Source organism: Euprymna scolopes, chromosome 34 (assembly GCF_053919585.1).
Source record: "Euprymna scolopes isolate OS-2025 chromosome 34, ASM5391958v1, whole genome shotgun sequence".
NCBI lineage: Eukaryota > Metazoa > Mollusca > Cephalopoda > Sepiida > Sepiolidae > Euprymna > Euprymna scolopes.
The window spans coordinates 76,263,136-76,275,147 of NC_136515.1; the positions used below are offsets into that span (position 1 = coordinate 76,263,136).

General features: G+C 36.7%; 1 protein-coding gene across 2 annotated transcripts in view; it reads right to left on the minus strand.

The window, feature by feature from the left end:
- LOC145259293 (E3 ubiquitin-protein ligase RNF170-like) overlaps nt 1-12,012 on the minus strand; it is a 78,951-nt gene that overhangs the window by 40,269 nt on the left and 26,670 nt on the right. For both annotated transcript variants that reach the window (XM_080117163.1, XM_080117164.1), the window contains exons 3-4: nt 6,188-6,363; nt 3,503-3,576 (exon numbers count right to left, since the gene is read on the minus strand). In XM_080117163.1, the coding sequence (XP_079973289.1) occupies nt 3,503-3,576; nt 6,188-6,363 (250 nt within the window). The remainder of the gene's footprint in view (nt 1-3,502; nt 3,577-6,187; nt 6,364-12,012) is intronic.

Here is a 12,012-nt window from a genome sequence, read left to right on the forward strand (position 1 = left end):
TTCAGCAACCTTTTTTTCCAAATGTTGTTCCTATCTTGAAAAGATTGAACGCCGATACAGTCCTGTCTACATCTTAATTGCCGATCTTGCCCCTGCTGGGTGCCATCCCGTCAGCCGCCCATTACAGACTCAACTAACTAACTTTCTAAGTTGTCTCTCCTCTGGTTAAGTCATATATTTGCATAAACAAAAATACTTTCCTTGTCTTTTGTCATGTATCTTTGTTTATTAAAACCAAACATTCCAATCCGATGTCATTAAACATCTTTCTAAACACTTTTTTGTTTTATAGATTTCTGGCTTAATTATTTCTACATTAAATTCCAGTCCTATTTCAAAACATTCTTCCGTTATCAAAACACTTTGTTATTTTCATAACATTGTCATCAGTTCAAATGTCGGTCAATCACCTCATTCCCCGAGAAATCCGACGTTGTCCAGACCATAATATACTGATATTAAGAGAAAAAAAATGTCTCTTCATCCGTAAAAATAATTGTCAAATATGCTTCAAATAAAACTACCATTTCTTCTTTATTTAAAATCATATTTTTTAAAACTATTATTAGAAACTAGAACGACCCAGGAAAAATCTAATGAATGAGAAATATATTTAATAAACAAATGTGTTTTCATAAAGCTGATATTATTTTATTTTTATTATTACATTTTCACCCCAAACAAGGCACATTGCCACTTTGATGTTGGAGGCTACAATCAGGGAAATAAGCTACAGGGGTACTATGTAGAGAGTTGGGCAGCAAGATGTCGGTTCACATGTAACGTGAACTTCTGCATGTCAGTACAGTTGGGGAAGCAGGGACCCGGAAGGGAATTCCAAAGTCTAACAGTTCTGGGGAAGAAACTACTGGAGTACAAGGCTCACTTACATCTAGGGATCTCTACTGTAAAGGGGTAGGATTTAGCTGCTTGTCAGGTTTGGCTGGGGTATTTACGTTAAAGGGGTATAAGTGCTTTATATTTATCTAAATAGCACAAAAAAATTGTTTTGGGGCAGAAAAACTAATAACGCACAGCAAATATGTGTTTATCAACATTTCTATGAAAATAGTGTCCATTGTATTTTAAATATAAAACTGACAGAAATGAGATAAATTAATAAGAACTAATAAAAAATCAGAGAATAATATTATGCGACATAGTTCAATGCAAACAATAAAATCACATTGTAAGAAACAATATAATATAAAACTGACACAAATGAGATAAATTAATAAGAACTAATAAATATTAAGAAAATAATATTGTGCTACATAGTTCAATACAAATAATAAAATCACATTGTAAGAGACGATCTTTAATTTAATCCTTCAGTTCAGCACCTCTTGCCAAACAATGTTTTTAATTTTGTGCCCCGTCTCTTTTGAATATTCCTTATATGTATATATATATATATATATATACACTTGTGCCCGATATTATTCATACCCCCCTTGAAAATTGAGTTTATTAGGTGTAACTTTTGTAAGAATTTATTGTTTACGTCCATATTGATACATATTCTTAATAAACCTCTTCTGATCATTTTCGTCATTTTAAAATCTCGGGATACTTGTAATAAAAGAAATATACAGCTATTTATAAAATCTGCAATGTTCAAAAATAATCATACCCCCTTATTTTTTCAGTATTAATCGAGTTTCTGACTGTTTGTTTCCTGTTTGATTCTTATTTTGAATGCTTTTATACAACCTTTGATTAATTTCATTTCGTTTTTTGCATTTTTCAGAAATTAAAATGATATCAACTGAAAACCAATAAAAGAATAAAAATTATTAGAATGGGGAAGAAAAAAGAGCTTAGTAATGATCTTAGGACTAAAATTGTGAATTCACATAAGGATGGTTTAGGTTACAAGTCAATTTCCAAGAAATTTGAGGTCCCTACAGCAACAGTACAGAGCATCATCAAAAAATTCCAGAGCCACCACACAACAAACAACTTGATTGGTAGAGGAAGGAAAAGGAAACTGTCTGCTAGAGCCACCAGGAATATTGTAAGAAGTGTTAATTCAAATCCAACCACCACTAATAAGGACATTTTAGAAAATCTGGAGTCTTCTGGCATAAAAATATCAAGGCAAACATTGCAAAGGACTCTGCATGAAAATGGTCTGAAAGGAAGAAGACCAAGAAGGACTCCATTGCACACCGGAAAACACCTTGCAGCACGTCTAAAGTTTGCTAGGACCCATGTGAATTCTCCAGAGTCCGTTTTCTCAAGTATTTTGTGGACTGACGAAACAAAAATTGAATTGTTTGGCCATATGGATGCTTCTTACGTTTGAAGGAAGAAAGGAGAAGCTTAAAACCCAAAGAACACCATACCCACGGTGAAACATGGTGGTGGTAGCCTAATGTTTTGGGGCTCCTTTTCGGCTAGTGGTCCAGGTAGTTTGGTCAAGATAGATGGAACCATGAAGAAGGAGCAATATTTGGAGATACTCCAGAAAAACATTAGACAGGATGCGGAGAAGCTCCATTTAGGACCAAACTGGGTCCTTCAACAGGATAATGATCCAAAACATACTGCCAAAATAGTCAAGAAATGGTTTGAGGATAATCAAATTAATGTTTTGGAATGGCCTAGCCAGAGTCCCGACCTGAACCCTATCGAAAACCTCTGGCACATATTGAAAACTGAGGTTAAAAAGCGGAAACCTAGAAATTTGAGGGATTTGGAGAACTACTGCATTGAAGAATGGTCAAAAATCAGTGTTGATGCTTGTAAAAACCTTGTTGATAAATATCCCAAACGGTTACAGGCAGTTATTAAGAATAAATGGCATGCTATTGACTATTAGTAAGAGAGGTATGAATAATTTTGAACTAGTGCCATTATTGTTTTTCTTTGTATAATGTTTCAAACTTGCATAATTTATTTATTTGTTGAGTTTAAATTAAATGCTTATGCTTGATTTATTGTTTGAAATCCCTTTAATATTGTCTACCTTCTGGTTTGAGCAATATTCTTATAGAAATCTCAAAGATCCGAGGGGTATGAATAATATCGGGCACAAGTGTATATATTAATAAAATTTTGCTGACTTTTTTCGTTTGGTGAAGAACCACTACACATCAAAATTATGAGTTCCTTTCTCACACCATCACAACAGTGATCATATATTATGATATTTGAAAACAAGGCTACATTAAAAGGAGGTCACTCACATTCTTGTCCAGGGTTTGCAGATTGGCATTTTTAAAGCCAAATTTTGCAAATTTGCCCCCACCCTTTTTTTTTAAGCAATTTGGGCTCCAAAAATTGTATTTGGCCTTAAAAGAAATGATTTATTTGCATATACATTACAAATTTGTCCTTTTTTTAAAAGAGGAGATCCCCCGATTGCCCAAAATTCAATGCAAAAATATAAATTCTTACGTTGTCCATTTTCTTAGTAACATCAGGTAGTTAATGACGATACAAAATGGAGGTTACAATGAGGGTAAAAGTTTCCTCCTCATTATAAGAAATTACTTACCTTTTGTCGACAGACAGGACATTTGACACCACCTAACCAAGAACCATAATGCCAGTATGCAATTATACAACGAGCTGATAAAGAAAACAAAAATTTTGTAATTTTTGTTTAGAAAAAAAGAGGAAAATAAGCAAAAAAAACATGTCTGGATTTTTTAGATGAAGAATGATAATTTATATTATTTGTACTTCCACATAATTTATATAATATATACACCTGACAATTCTTATGTAGATATTCTCAAAATAAACACAGAAACGAATTTATCAACATGTTTTATTTACAACTAGCAATTCTTATGAGGAGTGTCGTAACGCTCGATGCTTACGAGGAGGGTCGTAACGCTCGATGCTTACGAGGAGGGTCGTAACGCTCGATGCTTACGAGGAGGGTCGTAACGCTCGATGCTTACGAGGAGGGTCGTAACGCTCGATGCTTACGAGGAGGGTCGTAACGCTCGATGCTTACGAGGAGGGTCGTAACGCTCGATGCTTACGAGGAGGGTCGTAACGCTCGATGCTTACGAGGAGGGTCGTAACGCTCGATGCTTACGAGGAGTGTCGTAACGCTCGATGCTTACGAGGAGGGTCGTAACGCTCGATGCTTACGAGGAGGGTCGTAACGCTCGATGCTTACGGAGAGAGTCGTAACGCTCGATGCTTACGAGGAGTGTCGTAACGCTCGATGCTTACGACGACTGTCGTAACGCTCGATGCTTATGAGGAGTGTCGTAACGCTCGATGCTTACGAGGAGTGTCGTAACGCTCGATGCTAACGAGGAGTGTCGTAACGCTCGATGCTTACGAGGACTGTCGTAACGCTCGATGCTTACGAGGACTGTCGTAATGGTCGATGCTTACGAGGACTGTCGTAACGGTCGATGCTTACGAGGAGTGTCGTAACGCTCGATTCTTATGAGGAGTGTCGTAACGCTCGATGCTTACGAGGAGTGTCGTAATGCTCGATGCTAACGAGGAGTGTCGTAACGCTCGATGCTTACGAGGACTGTCGTAATGGTCGATGCTTACGAGGACTGTCGTAACGGTCGATGCTTACGAGGACTGTTGTAACGGTCGATGCTTATGAGTATTGTAATGGTCGATTATTATGATTGTAATTGTTTGATAGAATGTTAGAAAAAATGTCATCAAAGTGAAATACATATTTACATACAAAATTAGTTATGTTAAAATACTTCCCAAAAACGTTAACTTATTGAAAAAGAATGTTAGAACGTAAATAAAATATGTGACGAAGGTAGGTCGTGTGGAGTTAATGAAGTAATGAAATAACTTGGTAAGCAGTTTAGGGTTTGGAGTCAGGCAGAACATATTAACACGAACGATATCATTTCCATATCTTGGAAGTTGGGTGAAACGTGACTTTAGCATAATGCAGGGAATTTTTCCTTGCAGTCCGATTTGGGAAGTCCAGAATAAAGTTATATCAATTATATTATCTATTGTTGTTTGGTTTCCTTCAGAAGGAAATGAACTTAAATAATGAGAAGAGACAAAGACACAATGGAGGAAGGTATGTTATTTGCCTGTGCGCTACACAGACTGAATGTTAATGAACTGTTTTATTATGTGTGACAATAGAAAAACATTTTAATCACTAGACGTCATGCATTTATTACGTGTGACAATAGAAAAACATTTTAATCACTAGACATCATGCACTGTATATATCATAATGTTAAAGAGAATCTGTTACATAGACGCTTTTTATATACACTCACTCCACAACAAACGAAAGACAATAAAATCAAAGATTAATAATAAAGATGATTCTTAATAATCAGTGAAACCGTTTAGCAGTTCATTTTCCTTCCACTGACAAGACACAAATACTTAGTTGGCTTTCAAGTAGTTTAATTTGGGAATTTGTATAAAATTTCAAAAGGTATCTTATTTAATCAACCGATAGGGCGGAGTGGGGGGGGGAGCAGAGTATGATCGAGTAGAAGTCTGACGTAACTTATGTATTCTTCGTATTGGTCAGAAGACGGTCACTTAGAACTGATTATTGCCTATTACTTTCATCTGTTATGCTACGAGTTCAAATGACAAATTATTAAGACTTCTATCCAATCATGGCTGATAGAACAAAAACTAGCAATTTCCAAGAGTTAAATAAAGGCTCCATTTTTTATTTTTTTTATTTGGGAGTCACCACTTATCAAAGCCCAAAGGCCACTCAAGGATAAGGTGGTAGTATAGTAATCGTTAATGGTGTAAATTGACTAAAATTTGATTATTTATGGGGACGACTAAACAAGAACTTGTTTACATTAGATTTAAAGGCTACTATGTTGTATTCAATTGGCGAGCAGGCCAGTGGAACAGTGTACCACAGGCGAAAAGTTCTGGGAAAGAAGCTTTGTTCATGGAATCTGCATTTAGATTTAGGTGGCACAGATATAGAGTGAGGGATATTGTATATAGTGGTTGTAGCTAGTCAAGTGTCTTCAGATTCCCGAGTTCTATAAGACACACTTGAAGGTCAAAAGTTACACTGGCCAAAATGCTGTGAGATGAAAACAGTAGTTTGATAATATAAATAATCCAAAATGGTAATAAATATTAATCATTTCTATGAACAAATTTGTATTTGTCATTAAAAAAAAATCAATCAATCATATCTTTCGTCACGGTAGAATGTGTAGGAAAGAGAAAAACTGACCACAAAAAATATGTCCGCAATTTGTTTCCACTCCATAATAAAGGTCTTCAAGGCACACAGGACAATTCGTCTCATTCTGTCGTCTGTGGGAATCACTGATGGGAACACGGTTCAGGTGTTCTCTAGCCGACTGGACATTTTCCAAACTATCTGGATGAATACTTTGCAGGGAGTACCTTAAGAACACAAGAAAAAAAATTCATTAAATTTTAAACTCAAAATAATAAATTTTCAAGTCGATTTAAATTATCAACGAATTAGTGAATTACTTTTCCTCAATGTAAGTAATGTTTAGATTTCAATTAATATTTGGAAGTTCGAAAAGCTAGCACAACACAAAATTAAAAAAAAAAAAAAAATCACTTGTTTAAAATCAATAAAGCTTCGGTGATATAATATCATCATCAGAAATAGAATCAATTACATCAAATAAAAAAAATTAAAAATAAAATTAAAAAGTTCACAAATAAAAAGTTCAGAAAATCTGAAAATATCGACAATGAAAAATCACACAGACTTTACTTTTCTAGTGATAACATGCTACGAGAAATGATAAAGAAAAAGAAAGAATACAGACTGATTCTATTCTTAAGATGCCATTATATCGCAGAAACTTAGTTGATTTTAAACAAATTAATATTTATTTAAAAAAAAATTTTTTTTTTGTTGTACTGGCTTTTTAAACTTACAAATTTCAATTTAAATTACAAGCATTTGTGGTCCTGGATATGATCATAAACTATATCCAGTGGTGAGGCCCCAGCTTGCGGGTTTTGGGGCGTGTGGAGCTACCTTTTAATTGCTATTGCTCCCAGGTCCACTGATATTTTGCTAATTACTTTTTTCTGAGGAGATGAGCCTACATAGAAAATTCATGGGTTAAGAAAAGTACTCTGAATTGTATACTTTATTTGAATAATGAATTTTTTTTTAAAAATTATATTTCTCCAAATGAAATTAAATATTTTGGAAAAACTAAAATGTATACGTGTGTGTATGTGTGTATCCTTATGTGTATGAATGAATACTTAGATGTATTTTTATTTGATTTATATATCTTGAACACGAAAAACACTTGTCATAAGTATATATGAAATGTGAATGTTTTAGTTATTCCATACATATGCAATTCATATCCTATTTCCTCACATCTGAGACATTATTAAAGCTTATAAAAGGCGAATCTAAAACAAACATAAAAAGTATACATCTTCATCGGATTTTATTTCTAAAATAACAACTTCAAACATGGAGAACATTGATGCATGAAACTTGGCAGCCATCTTGATTTAGGAATATTTCACTTCTTTTTCGGTATTCTTATTTATTTATATTTGAGTTAGAAACATCAATCCTGGCAAAAAATTGATATGCCGTAAAACAAAAACAACCAACCAACAAACATTTGTTTTTGTTTTTTTATCTGGCAGTTTTTTTTATGAGTCATTTAATGCTTACAATATACATTTGATTAAAAACAGTAATTGTCATCTGATCATCCCCCCCCCTGATTCAGGAATCTAGTTATCTCTCTTGCTAGCAGGCTGTCTGGCATTGCTCGGTTGTAAAATACGCTTAAATATAATATTTTGATTAATGCAGATTTTGTATTTATTATTATACTAGTGGGGGGGGCGGTGTTGCTCGGGTGTTTGGAGGTGTGTGTGTTAAAAAAAAAAAAAAAAAAAAAACGCTGGCCGGGTATTTGGAGGTGTAAAAGAAAAAAATAATTTTGGTTGGAAGGTAGAATTGAACCCCGAAGCCTAGACGCGAAGGTGGGAAAAAAAAAGCCAGCCACCTAACCATCTCGGCTACGAGGGGAGAGAAACTGATAAGTATGTTCAGTAAAAGTTTATAAAGTGAAATGTACAGGTGTGAGGAAGTGGCGTGATGTTTGACCTAGTTTTGCGCTACAAGCCAGTTACTGTTTTCCCTGCTCCATCATTCGCTTTTCGAAAACACGGCGAGCTGGTAAAAGTCGAGCAAATTAAATAGACAGGCGACACTCGGTAAATCGTACATATTATCATTTAGACGTGATATAAAAAATTTTAAGAATGAGCCCCCCCCCCCGAGAAGGCTAATGAAAAAAGCCTTTTGCAGACATACACAAAAAGCAAATATACATACATACATACACACATTTTCGCTTTTATATATATAGATTATATTGGACCCAATATATAGTAATGATTTAAAAAGTTTAAAAAAAAAAAAAAAACTTATGCGTTATCACCGAAAATCAAAACCAAAATGTTTAGCTTCCAATTTATTTTTCCTTTTACGTTAATGCCAAACTATGAAGACATGTTTGCTGCAAGCATAAAAATTAAAACATGCACCAATAGCTACTACGTTACGCATGCATATTCGTTTAACCATCACCCGGAAAATTTCATTTCTTGAATTTTCACACTTTTGTACCAATTTTCCCCCAGCTAAAATCCAAATGTAAAGTTTTGCATGGGTTCGAATGAAGTTTCATGTCTGTAGACCAAAAACTGACAGAAGTTTGGTAGGCAAAATTTTTTAAACAAATATATATACGCATACATGAATATATATAGAAACAGGTTTGTGTTTTTATGCAAATATTACACAAGTATAAATCATGTAGAATATCTGCATGGATATAATTATACATAATAGTTAACTAAAGATGAAAGATGATCATCCCATAAGAAAACCGCAAAAAAAATTAATAGGAAATTAATTATAATAGTTGTATTTTCTTTTTTTAATAAAAAAACAACCAAAAAGGCTTGCCTTTTTTCTTTCTTCGGGCCAAGATCAAAGTGTAGTATCTGATCACATTGCTGAAGAAAACATGATAGGCATGGCAGGGAAGAACTAGATGATTACAGGCCCATTAACTGCTAAAAACAGAGCTAATGATTTTGGCCAAGGTCTCATCGAATTAGCTGCAGGTCATCATTGTCGAATTGATCAAACCAGAGCAAAACTATGCAGTGAAGGGGAGATCGATTCAAAACAACTTGCACCTGATCAGTATGATCTTAGAGGGAGGAATAGAAGATCACACGGAAGCCAGACTAATCAATTTGGATCAGTCTAAATCTTTCGATAGGGTCGACCATCGCTTCCTGGCATCTGTTCTAAAGGTCGCAGGATTTCAATTAGGCTTCCGATAATGGATCTCCATACTGTACCATGCTCCAACGGTAGTGGTACAAGTAAACAAAAAACATTCGAAATCCTTTGCTTCCAGTCCATGCGTCAGGGCTGTCCGCTGTTTCCCCTGCTTTATGTCTTTACGTTGGAACCACTACTTTGCAAGCTGAGGGGGGGGGCAAATCTGGTCCTACACGAGATCGCTCTACCTGGCGAATCAAGAGCAAGATTTTCCACATTCGCCGATGTAATCACCATCTTTGTGTTGAGCTTCCAAGACATTGAGGTGGTAACAGAGCCGCTCACAATACGAAAAGACCACGGGGGCCAAAATCAACTGTAGCAAGTCGACCAGTCTGCGGTTGGGAGACTGGAGGGGCGCCAACTGCCTTTCCACTCCCTTCAGCTGGACTAATGGCCCAGTTTGGATCCTCGGCATTTGGTTTAGACTGGACCTCCAGCTGGAAAATAACTGCTCTGAGGTAAAAATGTGTTCGAAGGAAATTATCCTTGAATGGCAGGGTGGAGGTGTGTGCTACTTACATCTTTCCGCTTATCCTTTATCAACTGTCTCTTATTCCTCTGGCTGAGAATTATTTAAAATCCCCCCAGAGCAAGTTATCCTCACTGTTTTGGGACAAAGTGAAACATTGGGTTCGCAGACAGGTCTTTTTGAGCCAAACCTTGACAGAAGAGTCTATGTGAAACCTGATGGTCGAGGTCGCTGTTCCTGAGCTCATCTTCGACCACAAGGTTGAGGTGCATCAAAACTATGAAGCGACACGCTGTTCTTGAGAGTGTATGGCCGTGCTAAGGAACCTCCCAAGGTCCAGCGACCTTTAACGGCTGACTAGAAAGGAACTAGTGAGGGGAGGCCGCCGCTGACCCTCTCATAAAGCGTCTAGGGTTATTGAAGATCTGCTCCCGGTGAAGCTGGGCACTAGGTTGAAGTCATCTCAACAACTGAGTTCTCCTTGATCTGGCGATTGGCTCAAAATGCATTGCTTCTCAATGCCATACTGAAAAGTGCCGGACCAGTGCGGCTGTCAAGGTGTCCCCGTTGCAGAGTGTCCAGCCGAGGAAACGCTGTAACACTTGTTCTTTGATTGCAGCGGACTCAGACGGTACCGGGTGTATGTCAATGAGGTGACAGCTCGCATTGAACATGAGTAGCCTTGACTGCTGGACGTGCCCTACGTCATCCACAGCGCAGAGTAACCGTGAAACAGGGAGAGATGAATGGTGTTTCTTGCAATCCTGGCCATGGCCAGAATGGTGATATGGAGTGCAAGTGTGGGGTTGAATCTTTTTCTGATCTGGATCTGGTCCCCTTATTCAAGCACCAGATGTGATAGGAAAAGATTATACTTTGAGGCCTTTGATCGAAAATGGATAAAGATAGTGAGTCTGTGCATGCGTAGAGGTGCCAAGTTGGAGTTCGTATTCCCTGCCTAAGCATGGCATACATGGACTCCAGATCCTAAAACAAGCATTTAGACTAGGTTTTTAGCTAGCCGAGTGAATGGCCCTCACCATCTCCGATAGTAAACCTCCAAGATACCCACACACCGATCCTTTCTTTTTCGTCCCCGGCTACCCCAATAAGCAATCTTGGAGAAACTTCACATACCTCCCCTCAACCCCATCCTTTGATCTTGCCTAGAATTTTAGCCCTATATAGAGAGTGACTTGCTTGTTTTCGGCCAACACGAAACCAGTGGGCGTTCTACCACCTAGAGAGGGTTGGGAGGGTTTTACTAACATTTTGATTTATTTTTTAAAACTTTTTTCCCCATTACAAGCCAATAAAATAAAGTTAAACAAGCCGCACGTGTGTGGTCCTCCTCTGGTGCTGCATGTGAGATGACGCCACAAAAAATAGTGAAGAAATGCTGAATGGGAGAAGTGTGAAGGACCAATGTTGCCTTCACATTTTCGCCAAGTTTCAGAAAAATCTAATGGATGGGGCAAAAGTTATGGGGTAAAAAGTGTCATTTTTTTGCAATTTTGGGGCATTTATGACCCTTTTTGAGCTCCTGGGAACATTGAATCCTAGTGAAAATAGACAAACAGTACAGTTTCATGCCTTAAGACATGTATATTTGAATTCAGCACCATGGAAAACCACTATATAGACAGGCATGTCAAGTTTTTGAGTAATATGAAAAAAGAGCTCTAAAAAAAAAAAAAAAAAAAAAAAAAAAATCCCAGAGAGATGCGAACCAGAATTTTGCCAGGGTCATCCATATTGAATTCATATTAACAACAATAGCCTCCACATTTTGGCCAAATTTCAAGAAAATCTAATGGATGGATCAAACCCTATGGGGCAAAAAGTGTCATTTTGGGGTATTTTTGACCTCTTTTGAGTGCCTGGGGACGCCGAATCACAGTGTAAATGGATAATGGTGCAGTTTCAGGCCTTAACACATGTATATTTGAGTTGACTACCGTAAAAAAACACTATCTAATCAGACATATCAAGTTTTTGTTGAGAAATATAAAAAAAAAAAAAGAACCACAAAAAGTGGTGTTTTTAGCATTAAAAGTCCCCGGGGACGCAAACCAGAATTTTACCAGGGTCACCCATACTGGATTTATATTAAGAACAATGGGCACCACATTTTGGCCAAGTTTCAGAAAAATCTAATGGATGGGGCAAAATGTTTCATTTTGGGTCATTTTTGACCTCT